General features: G+C 46.2%; 1 protein-coding gene across 1 annotated transcript in view; it reads left to right on the forward strand.

Moving 5' to 3' along the window:
- ano10a (anoctamin 10a) overlaps positions 1–23,653 on the forward strand; it is a 221,477-nt gene that overhangs the window by 150,683 nt on the left and 47,141 nt on the right. The window contains exons 7-8 of the mRNA XM_037252069.1: positions 861–916; positions 7,827–7,901. Coding sequence (XP_037107964.1) covers positions 861–916; positions 7,827–7,901 — 131 coding nt within the window. The remainder of the gene's footprint in view (positions 1–860; positions 917–7,826; positions 7,902–23,653) is intronic.

A 23,653-nucleotide genomic window follows, 5' to 3' on the forward strand; every position in this document is an offset into this window, starting at 1 on the left:
ACCATCTCCTGGTGGAATTTTGAACTACTACATGTTTTGGGATAGCCAATGTGCCTGGGCCAAATTCAATACCTAATTTTACACTATCTCGTACCACCATGTCACTTGACACTACGTATGTTGTCATATATCATGTTGAATGTCACCTTGAACTCAAAATATCCTTTAAAGATGGGAGGGGACTCAAGCAGAGGTCAGTTTGGTCGTGCCTTTTATTGAGGAACAACAATGGGGGGAGTTTACATAAATGCATAGTCTCTCAAACAGCAAGGACATCTCATGATTACATCTCATGCCTTCAGAACAACAGGGATGCTATTATTGAATAGAGCAGTATGGTCGTCTCATGACTTTATCTTAACAAAGACGTAGTCTTAGTGCATATGGGATGCATACGTCTCGTGGCGTACTCATGACTTTTACCTAAATAAGACATTTGTCTGCTTCAGCCATCTCATAATAAACTCATGATCTGGTCATGACTAGCTAACTAAGGAGTTTGCTGTATAGCGTGACTCATGACTCCAGTCATGTGCTCCTTAGCCAGCCACATGCTCCCAAGTCATGATCACGAGGTCGAACTGTCACATACTGTGGAAGATATTGCACACATACGTAGATACATAGAATCTAATGATAATATAAAAAGTATATTTTTCCCAACAACATCAATACAGATGCAACTGTAAACTTTAGATAATTCTACATCCATACTGATAAGATATTTTTGATAGAAAAAACAGGGCTTGCCTCATTAAAATGTAATTTTGGCCCATGATTGAATTGTTCAGAGAAAAATTGCCATGGAAATGTAATGTTATGTAATGTATTAAAATCTCTTCCCTGTGTTTTTTTTCTAGAAAACCACAGGCTTGAGTCTTCATATCAGAATCACTTGGTCCTCAAAGTATTAGTCGTATGTATGAAATTTTAAATAATCAATTACATTGACATTGATATACATGCAGTGCCTTGGGAAAGTATTCGTATTTGAACCTTTCAACATTTCGCCACATTTCAGGCTTCAAACATAAAGATATAAAATTTTAATTTTTTGTCAAGAATCAACAACAAGTGGGACACAATCGTGAAGTGGAACGAAATTTATTGGATAATTTAAACTTTTTTAACAAATAAAAAACTGAAAAGTGGGGCGTGCAATATTCGACCCCCTTGCGCTAATACTTTGTAGCGCCACCTTTTGCTGCAATTACAGCTGCAAGTCGCTTGGGGTATGTCTCTATCAGTTTTGCACATCGAGAGACTGGAATTCTTGCCCATTCTTCCTTGCAAAACAGCTCGAGCTCAGCGAGGTTGGATGGAGAGCGTTTGTGAACAGCAGTCTTCAGCTCTTTCCACAGATTCTCGATTGGATTCAGGTCTGGACTTTGACTTGGCCATTCTAACACCTGGATACATCTATTTGTGAACCATTCCATTGTAGATTTGGCTTTATGTTTTGGATCATTGTCCTGTTGGAAGATAAATCTCCAACCCAGTCTCAGGTCTTTTGCAGACTCCAACAGGTTTTCTTCCAGAATGGTCCTGTATTTGGCTCCATCCATCTTCCCATCAATTTTAGCCATCTTCCCTGTCCCTGCTGAAGAAAACCAGGCCCAAACCATGATGCTGCCAACACCATGTTTGACAGTGGGGATGGTGTGTTCAGGGTGATGAGCTGTGTTGCTTTTACGCCAAACATATCATTTTGCATTGTGGCCAAAAAGTTCGATTTTGGTTTCATCTGACCAGTGCACCTTCTTCCACGTTTGGTGTGTCTCCCAGGTGGCTTGTGGCAAACTTTAAACGAGACTTTTTATGGATATCTTTGAGAAATGGCTTTCTTCTTGTCTATATATGCCGTTATCGATGACAGATCCGCGGGATTGTTGTAATCTTGAGGCATGCCTTGCGGAGATCAAGCAATGGATGTCTCTCAACTTCCTTCGTCTTAACCCAGATAAAACTGAGATGTTGATAATTGGTCCAACTCGTTTTCAACACTTGTTCAAGGAAACCGCTATAACTATAGATAACCGTACTATCACTCAGAGCGATACTGTAACTAATCTCGGGGTAATGTTTGACCAAACTCTCTCCTTTCAAAAGCACATTAAGAATATAACCAGATTTGCGTTTTTTCACCTTCGTAATATTGCAAAGATTCGTCCGATCCTCTCGACCGGTGATGCCGAAACTATTATACATGCGTTCGTCACGTCGCGCCTGGACTACTGTAATGTACTATTCTCTGGTCTTCCTAAGTCCCGCATCAAAAGTCTACAGTTAGTACAAAATGCTGCTGCAAGGCTGCTCTCACGGACAAGAAAATTTGATCACATTACCCCAATATTAGCCAACTTACATTGGCTCCCGGTCCATTTAAGATGTGACTTCAAGGTTCTTCTATTAACCTATAAATCACTGCATGGCTTAGCGCCTTCATATCTCGTCGACCTAGTTGTTTCTTATGTTCCGTCTCGTAACCTTCGTTCGCAAAACGCTACCCTTTTAGCGACACCGAGGGCCAAGAAAATGTCTGCAGGGTCTAGAGCATTTTCTATCCGGGCTCCAGAGCTTTGGAATGCCCTACCAATGGATATTAGGACTGTTACCTCAGTAGAAACATTTAAGACACGTTTAAAGACACATTTCTATGACATGGCATTTAACTAACCTGTAGTGGCCGATTCGGCCGGAGTTTGTTTTGTTTTCTCATTCAAAGATCCTTACTGAACTGGAGTGAGTTTGCTGCACTGAAAGTAAAGGGGCCGAATAATATTGCACGCCCCACTTTTCAGTTTTTTATTTGTTAAAAAAGTTTAAATTATCCAATAAATTTCGTTCCACTTCACGATTGTGTCCCACTTGTTGTTGATTCTTGACAAAAAATTTAAATTTGATATCTTTATGTTTGAAGCCTGAAATGTGGCGAAATGTTGAAAGGTTCAAGGGGGCCGAATACTTTGGCACTGTACAAATATACAGTGGGGCAAAAAATAATTTAGTCAGCCACCAATTGTGCAAGTTCTCCCTCTTACAAGATGAGAGATGCCTGTAATTTTCATCATAGGTACAGTTCAACTATGAGAGACAAAATAAGCGCGGAGGCGTCTGGGCCAGGCTGGCGGCCAACCCAGCTCGTCTGGGCCAGGCTGGCGGCCAACCCAGCTCGCCCGGCCGTGCCTTCCATTCTTCTGGTGAATGTTTGATCGCTGGACAACAAAATGGATTACATTCGCCTGCTGAGATCTACGAACCGGACAGTGCGTAACTGCTGTGTGCTCGTGTTCACTGAGACTTGGTTGACTGTTAACATTCCGGACTATGCTGTGCATCTGGAGCGGCTAGCGTGCTATCGGGCGGACCGGGCCATTGTAAAAGGGGGAAAATCGCGAGGAGGTGGAATATGCGTCTACATCCGTGACGAATGGTGCCGGGACTCTGTAGTGGTATGCAAGCACTGCTCGCCACTGGCGGAGTTTGTGATCATTAAGTGCCGTCCTTTTTACCTGCCGAGGGAATTTACTGCGATTCTGCTAGTCACGGTATACATCCCGCCTTCCAACATCGAAGGCGACAGGATCGCGGCTCTTAGTGAACTGTACCAGGCTGTCAGTGAACAACAGACGGCGCACCCTGACGGTTTCACCATCTTCGCTGGGGATTTTAATCATGCTAACCTGAAGTCTGTTTTTCCGAGGCTTCACCAGCCTGTTAATTTTCCAACACGTGGTGACAGCTTCCTGGACCTGGTCTACTCTACACATAAAGGAGCTTTCAAAGCCGCCCCCCTCCCCCATCCTGGACTTTCTGACCATCTCACTGTTATGCTTTTGCCCGCATACAGACAAATGGTGAAAGCATCCAGGCCGGTTCGCAAGCGGGTAAGGGTGTGACCTGAGGGTGCCTCTGATGCGCTTCGAGACTGCTTTGGCACTACTGACTGGGAAATGTTTAAGCAGGCGGCCCCCCAAGGCTGCGTGCTCAGTCCGCTGCTCTTCACCCTGCTGACGCATGACGGCACTGCAACCTACAGCAACAACCGCATAGTGAAATTTGCTGACGACACGACTCTGGTGGGTCTCATCACCAAGGGCGACGAGACTCAATACAGGTTGGAGGTTGACCTTCTGACCACGTGGTGCAGGGACAACAACCTCCTGCTGAACGTCAACAAGACCAAGGAGATTGTTGTTGACTTCCGGAAGGGTCACACCCAACACCTGCCGCTGACCGGTGCTGTGGTGGAGAGAGTGAGCAGCACCAGGTTCCTGGGGGTGCACATCAGTGAGGATCTCTCCTGGTCCACCAACACCGCATCACTGGCGAAGAAAGCTCAGCGCCGCCTGTACTTCCTGCGGAAACTCAGGCGAGCAAGTGCTCCTCCGGCCGTCATGACTACATTCTACCGTGGCACCGTTGAGAGCGTCCTCTCCAGTTGTATCGCTGTTTGGGGTGGTAGCTGCACTGAATACAACATGAAGGCCCTGCAGCGCATAGTGAACACGGCTGGTAAGATTATTGGTACTTCACTCCCCTCCCTGAAGGACATTTACACCTCTCATCTCACCCGCAAGGCGACCACGATTGTGAGTGATGTGAGTCACCCCGCTCACTCTTTATTTGATCTTCTGCCCTCTGGGAAGAGGTACAGGAGCCTGCGCTCCCGCACCACCAGACTCACCAACAGCTTCATGCTCCAGGCTGGTAGGATCCTGAACTCTCTCCCCCCTTCTGCGTAGCGTCCTGTACTTTTGCGCTATATTCTGACTTTCTGCTGTATGCACACTTGCTCCATTTTTGCTCCTCTTATTTATGTTATTTGTTTATTTATTATTTATTCATCACTCTTATTTATTCATTGTTTGTGCCTTCTTGTTTCTATTTTTTTTTTGTGTTGTTTACTCGGGAGGTCCTTCGGCTGCTGGAGGAGAGGGACACCGCCCTGTTCCTCAGGTCTGAGGACGGGGCTCTCTACAGCACAGCCAGAGCCAACCTGAGGAGAGGCATCAGAGAGGCCCAGCTTGCCTATAAGAAGAGGATTGAGGATCACCTGGACAGCAACAACAGCAAGCAGGTGTGGCAGGGAGTCCAGCATCTCACCAACTACAGAACCACCATCGGAGCTGCTGAAGGGGACGCCTCACTGGCAGAGGTCCTTAATAACTTCTTTGCCCGGTTCGAGTCCGAGCCACCTGAAGCGGCCACATCACATCCCACAGTCCGCAGCAGCTTCACCCTCACAGTGAAGGAGCACGAGGTGAGGCGCACGCTGCGGACCATCAACTCGAGGAAGGCTGCGGGTCCTGACGGCGTCACTGGGCGTGTCCTGAAGGACTGCGCAGATCAGCTGGCTGGAGTCTTCACAAAGATTTTCAACCAGTCCCTTACCGAGTCCACCGTCCCATCCTGTTTAAAATCCTCCACTATAGTCCCCCTGCCCAAGAAACGCCACATCACCAGCCTTAATGACTACCGGCCAGTCGCACTCACCCCGGTGGTGATGAAGTGCTTTGAAAAGCTGGTACGGGGTCACATCACATCACTCCTGTTCAGAGGTTTTGACCCCCACCAGTTTGCCTACAGGGCAAATAGATCCACAGAGGACGCAGTAGCTACAGCCCTCCACGCTGCACTGTCTCACCTGGAGCAGCCGGGTAGCTATGTGCGGATGCTCTTCGTGGATTTTAGCTCTGCTTTTAACACCATCCTCCCCCACAGACTGGTGGACATACTGGGGGGCCTGGGACTTCCACACAATACTTGCAGGTGGATTAAGAGCTTCCTGACGGGTCGCAGCCAGAGGGTGAGAGTGGGCCGTCATACATCCACACCTCTCAGTCTTGGTACCGGCTCCCCACAGGGCTGCGTACTGAGCCCACTGCTTTACACGCTCTACACACATACATGCACCCCCGCCCACCGCAGCAACACCATCGTGAAATTTGCGGATGACACCACCGTGGTGGGGCTCATCTCAAAGGGGGATGAGTCTGCCTACAGGGACGAAGTGGTGCAGCTATCGGAGTGGTGCGGAGAGAACAATCTGCTCCTAAACACGGCTAAAACCCAAGAACTGGTCATTGATTTTAGGAGGAAAAATAAAACGGACATTCTACCAGTTATTATCAACGGGGTCTGTGTGGAGAGGGTGTCCTCCTTCCGCTACCTGGGAGTCCACATCGAGGAGGACTTCACCTGGAGTGTGAACACCTCTGAGCTGCTAAAAAATGCCCAGCAGAGACTCTACTTCCTAAGGGTGCTGAGGAGGCACAGCATTACACAAAGACTGCTGGTGTCCTTCTATCGCTGCTCCATAGAGAGCACTTTAACATACTGTATATGTGTTTGGTACTCCAGCTGCACTGCTGCTTAGAGGAAAAAGCTCCAAGGGGTCATCAACACAGCACAGAAGATCATTGGCTGCCCTCTCCCCACACTGGAAGACCTACACAGAACCCGCTGTCTCAAAAAAACACAGAACATTCTGAAGGACAATTCCCACCCTGGCCACTCCCTTTTCGAACTGTTACCATCAGGCAGACGCTATAGATCAATTAGGTCAAGGACTAGCAGATTCGCCAACAGTTTTTAGCCTACAGCGGTAGTCACATTGAATGCCGCTAAAAGAAAATGATTATGTCTGTGTATGTTCTTCTTTCTTGCCCGTAAGGTGTGTTTGGGATCATTGTCATGCTGAAAGACCCAGCCACGTTTCATCTTCAATGCTCTTGCTGATGGAAGGAGGTTTTCACTCAAAATCCCACGATACATGGCCCCATTCATTCTTTCCTTTCCACAGATCAGTCGTCCTGGTCCCCTCGCAGAAAATCAGCCCCAAAGCATGATGTTTCCACCCCCATGCTTCAAAGTAGGTATGGTGTTCTTTGGATGCAATGTTACCAAAGACTTCTATTTTGGTTTCATCAGACTATGTGACATTCTCCCAATCCTCTTCTGGATCATTCAAATGCTGTCTAGCAAACTTCAGATGGGCCTGGACATGTACTGGCTTAAGCAGAGTGACACGTCTGGCACTGAATCCCTGGCGATGTAGTGTGTTACTGATGGTAGTCTTTGTTACTTTGGTCCCAGCTCTCTGCAGGTCATTCACTAGGTCCCCCCTGTGTGTTTCTGGAATTTTTGTTCACCGTTCTTGTTATCATTTTGCGTGGAGCCCCAGATTGAGGGAGATTATCAGTGGTCTTGTATGACTTCCATTTGCTAATAATTGCTCCCACAGTTGATCTTCATACCAAGTTGCTTGTCTATTGCAGATTTAGTCTTCCCTGGCTGGTGCAGGTCTACATTTTTTTTTCTGGTGTCCTTTGCAAGCTTTCTAGTCTTGGCCATTGTGGCCCAGCAACAGCCCCAAAACATCACTGCTCTGGAGGAGATCTGCATGGAGGAATGATGGGCCAAAATACCAGCAAAGTGGGTGGAAAACCTTGTGAAGACTTACAGAAAACATTTGACCTCTGTCATTGCCAACAAAGGGTATATAACAAAGTATTGATATGAACTTTTGTTATTGACCAAATACTTATTTTCCACCATAATTTGCAAATAAAATCTTTAAAAATCAGACAAGTGATTTTCTTGATTTTTTTTTATTTATTTTGTTTCTCATAGTTGAAGTGTACCTATGATGACAATTACAGGCATCGCTCATCTTTTAAGTGGGAGAACTTGCACAATTGGTGGCAGACTAAATTTTTTGCCCCACTGTATGTACTATGTGTGTATATAACAAGGAATTTGATTCCAGTTTATACATATAAAAGCTGTTGTTTTTAAATTAAGGCTTATGTTTTTCTCCTTAGTTCAACTTCTTGAACTGTTTTGCCTCGCTGTTTTACATTGCCTTCATCATGCAAGACCTAATACTTCTCAGGCAGGTTGGTATGCTTCCAGACACCTTCTCATAAATTCACAGTGCATCTAGAACAGGGGTGGGCAAACTACGGCCCGCGGGCCACATCCGGCCCACGGGACCGTTTAATCCGGCCCGCCAACCCTGAATTAATTGTATTATTAAACTTTTTTTTTTGTCATTTTGCCTGCAATGACTGCGTTTCCCCAGTAGATGGGGAACCGCTCGCCTGCGCATTTACTACCGGAAGCCGTGTCAGAAAGCTCGGTGCACACTCACAAGTGCGTGTACGTACGTACTCAGTAGTACGGACATGGCGCACTTGCGCTCTATTTGTATCAGTCCCGAATTTAGAGCGTGGGCTGTGACGACAGCATTCTTGTAATTCGCTCGCTGAGCTTTCAGATACAGTTTTACGCTAAAGCCACCCACAAACCTTCCCCTGGAATCCTTCCATTAAAATGAGTGGCCCGAAGAAAAGAAGTGAGTGCCGAATGTTAAAAGAGTGGCCAATTTGGCTCGACGTACGCGACGTGACGTTCAGCCACATCAACCCGTCACAGATCGAGGTAAACGGATCTCTCCTAAGAATTGCCACAACAAATTTTACTCCAGACTATGATGCACTCGCAAAAAAGGGAGACCAACAACACTGTTCCCACTGAAAATGAAGGGGAGGCTCTCAAGTTTGTTGTAAAAAAATGCATTTTGAATATGATTTGTACACATAGCAGGGATTGAAACTAGCGACCATTCTCATTTTCAAACAATGCAGGATGCTCAAGGACATTGATGCACCACCTGTTTGCGACTAATCTTAACCTGTAAAGTTCTTAAGGCTTACTTTAAGGAAGTGTTTCCCGTTTCCTCACCTCTGTTACCAGGTGTTTGTGAGTTAAAACTCTGCTCTGATGTTCAGATACCCCTCACCGTGTTGCCGTTTTGATTACTTTATTTGGATGTATGCTTTCACCGATTCTTCAAGATGATATATTTGGTCAGAATGTTTGCTGTTTGATGTGATCTCATAAGATAAACATCTTTCATTAATCTGACCTGCAGGCACTGAAGTGATGGAGACTGTTATTCATAATAACAGTGTCGTATTTTATGAGAATCACTGATAGCAGTTTTTTAGTGAATTATTTTTATTTTTTTTAATGCTGTTAATAAATGCATTTGTTTTCAAAAAACTTGTTTGGAATATCCATGCTTTACTACCTACTAAAGGCCAAAATCTTTTATGCAATGACCTTTACAGGTCGCTTATATTACTTCACACAAACACTACATCCATCTGCTCCTGGTTCGGCCCTCCGGTACAAATTTAGAACCCAGTTCGGCCCGCGAGTCAAAAAGTTTGCCCACCCCTAATCTAGAAAGTATTTAGTGTTTCACTTTTTGAACATCTTATTGTGATACATAAAAGTTGAGGCCTTCACACACAAGTTACACTATTAACTACAGTCAAACCTCTACATGTAAATTTAATTGCTTTCGGGATCTACGTCTTATGTTGAAATAGTCGTGTTTGGGATCAAATATTTCCATGAGAATACACTGTAATATGTTTAATTTGTTCCACAGCCAAAAACCAATGATAACGCCTTAATAAATACTGCAGATAATAACACATTGAAATTAGAAAAAGCAATTTCTGGAGAAATTGCGTGTGAAGGCTAAGAAACTGAATGACTTCTTGGGGAATGCTGCAGAATGATGTTTGAACGAGTTGAATTACTTGAGAAATGTAGAAAACAAAATTTTGGAGAATTTGGGTTGAATTTCAAAATTGAAAATGTGGAATTTTTGGTAAGTGTGAATTTGTTGAATAGGTAGGCAAAATATGAACAGTTAAAAGTTGGAACGGGTTGAATTGGTTAAAAAATGCAGAAATTATGAGTGAAAAACTAAATTTTGGAGAATTTGCCGTGGAATTTTTGGTAAGTTGAAAGTTGTCGAATAGGTAGGCAAAAGATGAACAGTTGAAAGTTGGAACGGGTTGAAAAATGTGACTGGGAATTTGAAAAAAAAATTGCGTCAAAAAGTTTTGAAATTTGCAACGAAACGAAAACTACGGGTTCAAGAGGTTCACTTTGGAGTTCAAAAGTTTAAACGGGTTGAATCGGACAAAAATTGTAAAAGTTAGAGCACATTTTAAATTTAGATAATTTCTGGTTTCATTTAGGGCACTTCTTGAAATAAGGTCACTTCCGGTTTATTTGGGGCACTTTCGGTTTAATTTAGGTCACTTCCGGTTTAGCAGAGGTCACTTCTGGTTTATTTGGGGTCACTTCCGATTTAGCTGAGTTCACTTCCGGTCTATTTGGGGTCACTTCCAGTTTAAAAAGGTCACTTCCGGTTTACTGGAGGTCACTTCCGGTTTATTTGTGGTCACTTCCGGTATGAAAAGGTCACTTCTGGTTTATTTGGGTCACTTTCGATTCGGTTTGATTTGGGGCACTTCCTGTTTAATTTAGGGCACTTCCGGTTTAGCGGAGGTCACTTCCGGTTTATTTGGGGTCACTTTCGGTTTAAAAAGGTCACTTCCGGTTTATTTGGGTTACTTCCGGTTTGATTTAGGCGCTTCCGGTTTCATTTGGGTCACTTCCGGTTTATTTGGGGCACTTCTGGTTCACTCTGAGTTCCTTCGGGGGCACTTCAGGGTCAATCCAAGATGGCCGCCACACTGTGGAAGTGGGGGTCAAGAGTTGAATTGTGTAAGCATAGTGGAAGTGGGGGTGAAGGGGATGAATATGGTAAGAATAAGGTGAACAAAGTGAATAAAGTAGGAATGTGTTGAATCGGTTGAAAAATGTAGAAATTAGATGGGAAAAACTACATTTTGGAAAGATTTGTGTGAATTTCAAAACTGAAAATTTGGAATTTTTGGTAAGTGGGCAAAAGATGAACAGTTGAAAGTTGGAACGAGTTGAATCGGTTGAAAAATGTAGAAATGAGAACTGAAAATGGAGTTTTTGTGAAATTTTGCGCAAATTCTAAACGTGAAAATGTGATTTTTTTAAATTTGGCAAGTTTGGGAATGTCCCCAATGTGATTTGAATGTGTTGAATGATGTGAATTTCAAACTGGAACGATGTAAATGTGAAATGTTGAATGTGCCATTAAGAATGAATTGGGAAAAATATGCCGGAAATTTGTACATTTTGTGAAAACGGAAAATTTTTTGAATGAAAGAAATGAGAGCAACGGTGTCATTAATATTTGGAATAAGTTAAAAGTGGAACGGAGTGAATCGGTTGAAGTGTGTGGAACTACAAACCGGATTCAGTTGAAGTTGGGAAATTGTGTAAAATCATCATCATCGGTTTAAAGTCCGCTTTCCAGGCGCCGCTGGGTTGGACTGGGTTCTCAATATGGCTTTCTTCCACCGGGAACGGTCCATGGCCATCTCGTGGTTGATGCCGAGTGCCTTCATGTCGGCTGCCACGGTCGGCCACTGGGTCTTGTTCCCTCTACGTTATACGACATAACTCATTAAATGTCCGTACCATCGCAGTCTGCCTCTCCTCACTACATCCACTATGGCCTCCACTCCCATCTTCTTTCTCAGCTCTGCACTGGTCTTTTCCTCCCTCATTGACACACCACACATCCATCTGATCATCCTCATTTCTGCTCTGTTTAGTTTGTCTTCGTGTTCTGTTTTCAGGGCCCATGCCTCACTTCCGTACGTCATACTACTTCTGACGCAGGCTGAGTACACTTGGCCTCTCATCTTCAGGGACGGGGCCCTAGATCTTAAGAAGGGCATGAGTTCCCTGAATTTCTTCCACCCGCTTCTCACCCTTGTGGTCACTGCTAGGTCCACCCCCCCCATCAGCGTTAAGCATGTCTCCAAGGTAGCAGAAGCTGTCCACCACCTCGTACATCTCCCCATCTACCACGAGCCCCTCTTGCTCAGCTGGGTCTGCTTGGGCGACTTCTCCCCTGCAATGTAAATAAAAACGAAATACAACGATTTCAAAATCCTTCTCAACCCATATTCAATTGAATACACTACAAGGACAACATAGTCATTCACAAGCAAGGATGGGGCGAGGTTCATCACTTTGTCCACAACTGTGTGAGAAAATAGTTGAACAGTTTAAGACCAACATTTCTCAAAGCAGAATTGCAAGGAATTTAGGGATTTCAACATCTACGGTCCCTATTATCATCAAAAGGTTCAGAGAATCTGGTGAAATCACTGCACGTAAGCGACACGGCCAAGTCCGTGACCTTCGATCCCTCAGACGGCACTGCCTTAAAAACCGACATGAGTGTGTAAAGGATGTCACTAAATGGGCTCAGGAAAACTTCAGAAAACCACTGTCAGTAAATACAGTTCATCACTGCATCAGTAAGTGCGGGTTAAAACTCTACCATGCAAAGCAAAAGCCGTTTATGAACAACATCCAGAAACGCCGCCGGGTTCTCTGGGCCCGAGCTCATGTAAAATGGACTGATGCACAATAGAAAAGTGTTTTGTGGTCTGATGAGTCAACTTTTCAAATTGTTTTTGGAAACACTGGTCCTCCTGACCAAAGAGGAAGCGGACCATCCGGACTGTTATCAACGTAAAGTTCAAAAGCCAGCATCTGTGATGGTATGGGGGTGCATTAGTTCCCATGGCATTGGTGACTTACATTTCTGTGAAGGCAACATAAATGTTGAAAAGTACAGACAACATTTTGCACGGAACATCTTAGACCAGGGGTGGGCAAACTATATGACTTGCGGGCCGAATTGGGTTCTAAATTTTGAGGCTGAACCAGGAGCAGATGGATGTAGTGTTTGTGTGAAGTAATAGAAATAACATATAAAGGTCATTGCATAAAAGGTTCTGAAGGACACTTCCCACCCTGGCCACTCCCTTTTCGAACTGTTGCCATCAGGCAGACGCTACAGATTAATTAGGTCGAGGACTAGCAGATTCGCCAACAGTTTTTACCCTACAGCGGTAGTCACATTGAATGCAGCTAAACGTAAATGATTATGTCTGTGTATGTTCTTCTGTGGGTTTTTAGCTTGTTTTTTTTATCTTTTTATTCTATTTATTCTATTTCTTTTTTATCGCATGCGCGGATCGGTTGGCACTTTTTAAATTTCGTTGTACATGTGACAATGACAAATAAAGATCTATTCTATTCTATTCTATTTACTTTTAGTAGGTAGTAAAGCATGGATATTCAAAAAAAGCTTTTTGAAAACAAATGCATTTATTAACAGCATTAGAAAATATTTCACCAAAAAACTACTATCAGTGATTCTCATTAAATACGACACTGTTATTATGAATAATAGTTTCCATCACTTTAGCGCCTGCAGGTCAGATTTATGAAATATGGCTATCTATCCATCCATCCATCCATCCATCTTCTTCCGCTTATCCGGGGTCGGGTCGCGGGGGCAGCAGCTTCAGGAGGGACTCCCAGACTTCCCTCTCCCCAGCTACTTCATCTAGCTCATCCCGGGGGATCCCAAGGCGTTCCCAGGCCAGCCGAGAGACATAGTCTCTCCAGCGCGTCCTGGGTCGTCCCCGGGGTCTCCTACCGGTGGGACATGCCCGGAACACCTCCCCAGGGAGGCGTCCAGGAGGCATCCTGATGAGATGCCCGAGCCACCTCATCTGGCTCCTCTCAACGTGGAGGAGTAGCGACTCTACTCCGAGTCTCTCCCGGATGACCGAACTTCTCACCCTATCTCTAAGGGAGAGCCCGGACATCCTGCGGAGAAAACTCATTTCGGCCGCTTGTATCCGGGATCTCGTTCTTTCGGTCACGACCCATAGCTCGTGACCATAGGTGAGGGTAGGAGCGTAAATCGACCGGTAAATTGAGAGCTTTGCCTTTTGGCTCAGCTCTCTCTTTACCACGACGGACCGGTACAGAGTCCGCATTACTGCCGACGCTGCACCGATCCGCCTGTCGATCTCACGCTCCATCCTCCCCTCACTCGTGAACAAGACCCCAAGATACTTAAACTCCTCCACTTGGGGCAGGATCTCATCCCCGATCCGGAGAGGGCATTCCACCCTTTTCCGATCGAGGACCATGGACTCGGATTTGGAGGTGCTGACCCTCATCCCGACCGCTTCACACTCGGCTGCGAACCGCTCCAGTGAGAGCTGGAGATCACGGCCTGAAGAAGCCAACAGCACAACGTCGTCTGCAAAAAGCAGAGACGCGATGCTGAGGTCCCCAAACCGGACACCCTCAACGCCTCGGCTGCACCTAGAAATTCTGTCCATAAAAATGATGAACAGAATCGGTGACAAAGGGCAGCCTTGGCGGAGTCCAACCCTCACTGGGAACGAATCCGACTTACTGCCGGAAATGCGGACCACACTCTGGCATCGGTGATACAGGGACCGAACCGCCCTTATCAGTTGGCTCGGTACCCCGTACTCCCGAAGCACCCCCCACAGAACCTCCCGAGGGACACGGTCGAACGCCTTCTCCAAGTCCACAAAACACATGTGGACTGGTTGGGCGAACTCCCATGCACCCTCGAGGATCCTGTTGAGGGTGAAGAGCTGGTCCACTGTTCCACGGCCAGGACGAAAGCCACACTGTTCCTCCTGAATCCGAGGTTCGACCTCCCGACGGACCCTCCTCTCCAGCACCCCTGAATAGACCTTACCAGGGAGGCTGAGGAGTGTAATTCCCCTGTAATTGGAACACACCCTCCGGTCCCCCTTCTTAAAGAGGGGAACCACCACCCCAGTCTGCCAATCCAGAGGCACTGTCCCCGATGTCCACGCGATGCTGTAGAGACGTGTCAGCCATGACAGCCCCACAACATCCAGAGCCCTTAAGAAATCCGGGCGGATCTCATCCACCCCCGGGGCCTTGCCACCGAGGAGTTTTTTAACTACCTCAGTGACTTCAACCCCAGAGATTGGAGAGTCCGCCTCAGAGTCCCCAGGCCCTGCTTCCACAATGGAAGGCGTGTCGGTGGAATTGAGGAGGTCTTCGAAGTATTCTCCCCACCGACACACGACGTCCCGAGTCGAGGTCAGCAGCACGCCATCTCCACTGTAAACAGTGTTGACGTTGCACTGCTTCCCCCTCCTGAGACGCCGGATGGTGGACCAGAATTTCCTCGAAGCCGTCCGGAAGTCATTCTCCATGGCCTCGCCGAACTCCTCCCACGCCCGGGTTTTTGCCTCAGCAACCGCCGAAGCCGCGTTCCGCTTGGCCACCCGGTACCTGTCAGCTGCCTCCGGAGTCCCGCAGGCCAAAACGGCCCGATAGGACTCCTTCTTCAGCTTGACTGCATCCCTTACCGCCGGTGTCCACCAGCGGGTTCGGGGATTGCCGCCACGACAGGCACCAATGACCTTACGGCCACAGCTCCGGTCGGCCGCCTCAACAATGGAGGCGCGGAACAAGGTCCACTCGGACTCAATGTCCCCCGCCTCCCCCGGGACGTGGGAAAAGCTCTGCCGGAGGTGGGAGTTGAAGCTCTTCCTGACAGGGGATTCCGCCAGACGTTCCCAGCAGACCCTCACAGAACGTTTGGGTCTGCCAGGTCGGACCGGCATCTTCCCCCACCATCGGAGCCAACCCACCACCAGGTGGTGATCAGTTGACAGCTCCGCCCCTCTCTTCGCCCGAGTGTCCAAAACATGCGGCCGCAAATCCGATGACACGACTACAAAGTCGATCATCGAACTGCGGCCTAGGGTGTCCTGGTGCCAAGTGCACACATGGACACCCTTATGTTTGAACATGGTGTTCATTATTGAAAATCCGTGTCGAGCACAGAAGTCCAACAATAGAACACCGCTCGGGTTCAGATCGGGGGGGGCCGTTCCTCCCAATCACGCCCTTCCAGGTCTCACTGTCATTGCCCACGTGAGCATTGAAGTCACCCAGTAGAACGACGGAGTCCCTAGAAGGAGCGCTCTCCAGCACTTCCTCCAGGGACTCCAAGAAGGGTGGGTACTCTGAGCTGCCGTTTGGTGCATAGACACAAACAACAGTCAGGACCCGTCCCCCCACCCGAAGGCGGAGGGAGGCTACCCTCTCGTTCACCGGGGTGAACCCCAATGTGCAGGCGCCCAGCCGGGGGGCAATAAGTATACCCACACCTGCTCGACGCCTCTCACCGTGGGCAACTCCAGAGTGGAAGAGAGTCCAGCCCCTCTCGAGAGGGCTTGTACCGGAACCCAAACTGTGCGTGGAGGCAAGTCCGACTATATCTAGTCGGAACTTTTCTGCCTCGCACACCAGCTCGGGCTCCTTTCCAGCCAGAGAGGTGACATTCCATGTCCCAAGAGCCAGCTTCTGCAGCCGGGGATCAGACCGCCAAGGTCCCTGCCTTTGGCCGCCGCCCAGCTTGCAATGCACCCGACCCCTTTGGCCCCTCCCACAGGTGGTGAGCCCATGGGAAGGGGGACCCACGTTTCCTTTTCGGGCTGAGCCCGGCCGGGCCCCATGGGCGAAGGCCCGGCCACCAGACGCTCGCCTTCGAGCCCCGCCTCCAGGCCTGGCTCCAGAGGGGGGCCCCGGTGACCCGCGTCCGGGCGAGGGAAAACGTGATCCATTAATTTTTTTCATCATAAGGGGCTGATGAGCCGTGCTTTGTCTGGCCCCTCACCTAGGACCCGTTTGCCATGGGTGACCCTACCAGGGGCATGAAGCCCCAGACAACATGGCTCCTAGGATCATAGGGGCACGCAAACCCCTCCACCACGATAAGGTGACGACTCACGGAGGGGATGGCTATCTAATGAGGCGAAATCACATCAAACGGCAAACGTGACCAAATACATCATCTTGAAGAATCAGTGAAAGAATACATCTACATAAAGTAATAAAGAAATCAATATATTTTTGCGCTCCCTTTTTTGCTAGTGCATCATGGTCTGGAGTAAAATTTGTTGTGGTAATTCTTAGGATAGAGCCGAGGTGTCGGTCCGTTAACCTAGATCTGTGACGGGTTTTGTTGACGTTCATGTGGCTGAACGTCTGCTCACACACGTAGGTCGAGCCAAATTGTCCACTCTTTTTTAACACTCGGCACTCAGTGTCCACCTTTCTTTTCCTCGGGCCACTCATTTTAATGGAAGGATTCCAGGGGAAGGTTTGTGGGTGGCATTAGCGTAAAACTGTATCTGAAAGCCCAGCGCGCGAATTACGAGAATGCTGACGTCACAGCCCACACTTGAAATTCGGCACTGATGGAAATAGAGCGTGGAGTGCGCCGGGTCCGTACTACTTAGTACGTACACGCAATTGTGAGTGTGCACCGAGCTTTCTGACACGGCTTCCGGGAGTACCGTAATTTCCGGACTATAAACCGCATCGGACTATAAGCCGCACCAGCTAAAATCCGGGGATATTTTAGTTTTTTTTCTTATATAAGCCGCACCGGACTATAAGCCGCACGTGCACACGAGTTTTTTTACAAAGAAAGACATTACACAGAAAGCCTTTTTAAAGTTTTAATAACATACTTTAACATGTCTTTCTAAACATTGCCTGTGACGCAGCAGTAGTACCGCAGCAACATGGAAGTGTGCACGCGAGTTATTAACAAAGAAAGACTGGACACAGAAAGCTTTTTTAAAGTTTTAATAACATACCTTAACATTTCTTTCCAAACACTGCCTGTGACGCGGCAGTAATACCGCAGCAACACGGAAGTAACACAGCACTAATAGGGTTTGATTAAATAAAACATACCGGTAAAAGTCACTGAGACGCGGTGGTAACAGCAGCAACACGGTAGCACAACACTAACAGGGCTGATTAAAAAAGCATACAAGTAAAAAGTAAAAAAAAGAGCTTCATCGTCTTCATCTTCCTCCTGTGCATTGAAACCATCGAAGTCTTCCGATTGGAATAGCGTTAGTTATCCTTTGCCACACACTTTCTCAGTATCTCTTTCGTCGTCGGTTTTATGCATTTCTTCTAGCATTTTCCATGATGAGGGTCTGTTCATGCTAATTTTATTCATGCACGAAGCGTTAAATTACATTAAACTAGCGAGCGACACGTATAGCTCCAGAGTAGACGGGACCACGAAATAAAGAAAAGGGTGATGCAACACAATGTCATCAACATCGACTGCCTTTAGCTTAAAAGCGGCATCATATGCATTTCTTTTGTCCCCCATAATGACGGTTTGTGTATAAAAGCTTCCTTTCAGTAATGTCCGTCTTGATCTCGTTCTGTCTCTTCTTTGTGTGAATTATACGGCACTATTTGCCTGGCGGATGGGCATGCGATCAACACACCACTTTTCTCCCCAGTGACCGTGTCCATATATCCCTCCGCCCAGCAAAGCGGTGCCGCACAACTCGCCTTTTTACGAGTGTATAAAAGTGATCAAGTCATCACAAAAATCACGGAAAAATTCCTATATAAGCCGCACCGGACTGTAAACCGCAGGGTTCAAAATTTGAGAAAAAAGTTGCGGCTTATAGTCCGAAATTTACGGTAAATGCGCAGGTGGGCGCGTTCCCATCTACTGGGGAAACATAGTAATTGCTGGGAAAATGACCCAAAAAAAAATGTACTCATACAATTTGACCAATACAATCAGATTTGGCGGGCCGGATTAAACGGCGCCGTGGGCCAGATGCGGCCTGGGGGACGTAGTTTGTCTGTCTTAGACAAAGGTTAGATGCCATGGGCAAAACCCAACAAATTCTGCGCATGATGGGGCAAAAGAAACCTGTGAATAGTCTAGTTGCTGGGGGTCTGGTAGTTGCTGCACTGGATGTAAAGCAATTCATAGACTTACCGGAGACTTGTACTCAGCAGGAAATCCCTCTTAGCATGGAGCATATCAAGTCCAGTAGCCAGTTGCAGAGGTAGGTACTAAGGCCCAGCTTGTCGAGTTTGCAGATGAGTCGCTGTGGTACAATGGTGTTGAATGCAGAACTGAGGAGTCTTGGTAAAAAAACGGAATAATAAGGTTGCTTATTGTTGCAGAAAAGTAGCATTAAAAAAAGTCAATTAATAGATTTGGAATAAACAGTACAATGGGTAAAAACAGCGTGATCAGATATTTTTTGCTCAGTGGATCTGAATAGGTAGAAACGTATTAATGTGAAACTTAAAATTTTATGATTGAACAATTGAACTTTTGGATTCAGTCAGCAGCAGACTGAATTGCTAAATTGCTTAATTTACCACATCACTATGACAGAAATTTATTTCACATCAGAATCAGCTTTATAGAGGCTTTGCAGCTGACGTCATCAAGCTACCCACATTAGCTTGGCGGCCATCTTGGCGGTCAACTTTTCAGTGCCGGTCAACGACTCACACACGCTTTCTTGTTATATCTGCTGCTATTTGAGCTTAAAAATGCTGGATACCTGCTGTGCTGTTGGATGTAGCAATAGACGAGGCGATAAACCAAATCTTAGCTTCTATAGATTTCCGGCGAACATGAAAAAACGTGATAAATGGATCGCGGATATTCGTCGTGAACGATGGAAACCTACGATTTACACAAGGATATGCAATGAGGACTTCATATCAGGTATGTAAACAAACTATTCACCCCTGATTTGTTTCACAAAATGTGAAATAATACAATATGGGATGATACAAATATGATTGTTGAAAATGCTGGGTGCATTTTTAGAAAGGCAGCAAGAGCAGCAAGGCAGGGAATGGGATGATTTCTTCAGTTCACCCCCCCGTTTTTATTTTGTGTTTATTTTTTCATGATGCTTCATCTGATTGGCTTGAAAACGTTATCAATGTAAATATTGAACTTCATATTGGAATTGAACAATTAATTCTCGAGTGAATGCATTAGGAAATTTCCCAAAAAATTATTATGAACCTTGTGAAACAATTTTTTTTTAATGTAGCATTTTTTAACAAGAGGGTTTTTGTTACTTCATTTGGCACAAGGTAAAATCTACATTGGTAAAGTTTTCAAGCCATTGGCACAAGGTTAAAATTTTTATTGGTTAAGTTTTCAAGCCAATCAGATGTGGCATCATGCAAAAATAAACAAAAAATAAAAATGGTAGCAACTTGAACAGACAGGTACAGTATCTGAATGATTTCACTCTATTCAGTTTTTTAATATGTCAAGTTATGAAATGCCATTACAAAACAAATCGACGAGGTAATTATAAATATCTGGATATGAGAGTTCAGGCAGGTCGGCTGTTGCAAAATGCTCGGGCGATTTTAGCATGCTTTTCGGTAAAAGGTACGGATCCGTTGTGCCAACAAGATTCAACTTCTCTCTGTAACGTTTCTTGGATTCTTCATCCAAATGCCCAACTTCGTTGGATAGCAAATCAGCCATAATTCGGATGAAATCGGTGAAAATGTAGCGCAGAAATCAAACAATCTATACAAACACGTAGGAACGAGCTGACGAGTTGACCGCCAAGATGGCGGCATAACACAAAATCACGTGATAAAACCACGTGACTGCAAAGCCTCTATTGACCAAGTTTGTGCATGCCAAACAGGAAATTTGACTCCAGTTGATCTCAGCCTCTGTACAACATTTAAGTGACTGACAACATCCAGGTAACTAAAAACATTTAAGTGGTGAGAGCAGGAAGTTATTGCAGTGATGTCTCTGAGTCTCCATGAGTGGTATGAGTTTATCAGAGCGACAGCCTGGGGGAAGAAGCTGTGTCTGTGTCTGCTGGTTTTGGTATGCAGCGCTCTGTAACGCCGTCCCGAAGGGAGTAGTTTGAACAAACTGTGACCTGGGTGAGAAGGGTCTGCAGACATGTTACTTGCACATTTCCTGGTCCTGGACAGGTACAAGTCTGATAGATGGGAGGTTGGTCCCGATTATCTTTTCTGCAGACCGGATTGTCCGTTGCAGTCTGTGCATGTCTTGTTTGGTGGCCGATCCAAACCAGACAGTGATGGAGATGCAGAGAATAGACTGGATGATGGCAGTGTAGAAGGTCTTCAGCAGCTCCTGTGGCAAGTTGAACTACCTGAGCTGTCTCAGAAAGTACAACCTCTGCTGGGCCTTCTTCCGGACAGAGTCTATGTGGCCGGCCCATTTCAGGTCCCGGGAGATTGTGGATCCCAGGAACTTGAAGGTGTCTGTGGTGGAAATAGCATTACTGAGGATGGTGAGGGGTGGAAGGGGCGAAGGGTCTCTCCTGAAGTCCACTTTCATCTCCACGGTCTTGAGCGGGTTCAGCTCCAGGTGGTTTTGGCTGCAGCAGTGGACCAGCCGCTCCACCTCCTGTCTTTCCGCAGTCTCGTCACCGTCCTGGATCAGTCCGATCAGAGTGGTGTCGTCCGCATACTTCAGGAGCTTCACAGAAGAGTCGCCTGAGGAGCAATCGTTGGTGTAGAGAGAGAAGATCAGTGGGGAGTGTACACGCCCCTGGGGGGCGCCAGTGCTGGTGGTCTGGGTGTCGGATGTGATGGTCCTCAGCCTCACCTGCTGTCTCCTGTTGGTCAGGAAGCTGATGATCCACTGACAGGTAGAGGCAGGCACCACGAGCTGGATGAGCTTCTATATCAGGAGTGATTGTCACGAACGGAGTGCAGAAGATGGAGCAGGGCAACCAAGTGCAGCTTGGACCAGGGTTTATTGCAGCAAACTCAAAAGACAGACTCGGCAAACCGACGTGGCTTAACATCAAAACTAACAGGACTGACCGATAAAAACGTGAAACAAAAGACAGGAACCAAACAACCCCGTGGCAGTGACACATGCATTGTCCACATCTCATGCAATGCTCCGACGGCGAGTGACACACAAACAGAACTTAAATACAACACAGGTAACGAGAGGCAGGTGAGTGTGATTACACTGATCATGGGTACACAGGAAGGGAGGGGCGAGCACACAGACACACTGACAAACTATGGACATGATCAGGGACACATAGCAAAAGGGGGGACGAGACATGACAGAACCCGAACAGAAACCATGGCAACCTAGACACCTAACAAAACTGGGGACGAGACATGACAGTGATGGTGTTGAACGCCGAGCTGAAGTCCACAAACAGGATCCTGGCATACGTCCCTGGGGTGTCTAGGTGGCGCAGGGTGTAGTGCAGTCCCATGTTGACCGCATCATCCACCGACTAGTTTGCTCGGTAGGCAAACTGCAGGGGGTCGAGTAGGTGGCCTGTGATGTCCTTCAGGTGGCTCAACACCAGCCTCTCAAAGGATTTAATGACCACAGATGTCAGGGAGACGGGTCTGTAATCGTTCAATCCTGTGCAGGCGGGCTTCTTGGCTGTTAGAGTGATGCTCACTCTCACTTATTTTTGCAAGAACCACACGGGAGACAGTATGCCCTTTTTAAGCACTTGCAAGTGGAGAGTCATTCGTCGCTGTGCGTACAGCGATGATCGAATGAGGTTTGACTCAGGCCTCTTGCAAGAGCATTTTTTATTGAGAGAAACAGGGTGGGGGCGAGAGTGGAGGTGAGAGTGGAGGTGAGAGTGGACAGGATGGGGTTGAAGCCCCTGGCCTCTGGTCAAAGCATAGCAGGGGGTCTTTTACGACGTTGTGTAAACAGAACAACTTTGATTGCTTCCTCTGCAGCTGGTCAATCAGTTCAAAAGATCTTAGCACTTTGTTCTATTACTTTTGTTCAGACAGGACAAGCTAGGTTAATTATTACAGGTTACATTCCAACATAAGCATAGGATCAAACTAATCTATCAACCCTAACATTGGCCATTGTTGGCATTCGATTTATAGGGGACTTGTTTAAGCCTATAGGAGTAATAAGACTTTTGGATCTTAGAATAATTGTACAAAAAATTCACACAGGGTTAGCTAACAAGATGATAATACAATAGGGCTTTAAATAAATGCATTTACATCGCCATGTCACGACAACTACCGTATTTTTCTGACCAAAAGTCGCTCGGAGTACAAGTCGCATCAGCAATAAAATGCACAATAAAAAGGAAAAAAACATATAAGTCGCACCGGAGTTTAAGTCGCATTTTGGGGGAAATTTATTTGACAAAATCCAACACCAAGAACACATATGAACCAGCAACAGCAAAATAAACGATACAGTATGCTAACGTGACATAAACACAAACGAGGAGCTGAGAACGGGCCTGATGTAACATTAACAGTTATTCAAATAACTATAACATAAATAACATGTTTATCAAACCATCTGTGTCACTCCAAATTATTAAATCCATCGATGGAATTCGTCCTCCTTTCTGTAAACAACGCCGCGTGCGCGGCGCGCCGCTGACGTCGGACTCGTCGTCAGTTGCAGTTGAAATTATTCCACAGGCCCATATAACGATATATAAAGTATACATATATCAAATAACTATCATATAAACAACAATATTATCAAACCATCTGTGTCACTCCAAATCATTAAATCCATCGATCGAATTCCTCGTCCTTTATGTAAACAACGCCGCGAGTGCGCCGCGCCGCTGATGTCGGACTCGTCGTCAGTTGCAGTTCAAATTATTCCACAGGCCAATATAAACAACAATTTTTTCAAACTGTCACTCCACGTCATTAAATCCATCGATCGAATCCTTCATCCTTTATGTAAACATCGCCACGTGTGCGCCGCGCCGCTGACGTCGGACTAGTCATCAGTTGCAGTTTAAATTACAATAATCCCTTGCTACATCGCGCTTTGTTTATCGCGGTTTCACTACATCGCGGATTTGTTTTTACAAATTAAGAAAAAATAAGATTCAAAATAAAACTTTTAAATTGAGGAATTATGGCACATATGTTGCCCACTCGTCAGCAGAAGGCGGGGAGTGCCCACACAATTGCAGTGCATACACTTGTACCTTTTTAT

This window comes from Syngnathus acus, chromosome 5, assembly GCF_901709675.1.
Source record: "Syngnathus acus chromosome 5, fSynAcu1.2, whole genome shotgun sequence".
Taxonomy (NCBI): Eukaryota; Metazoa; Chordata; class Actinopteri; order Syngnathiformes; family Syngnathidae; genus Syngnathus; species Syngnathus acus.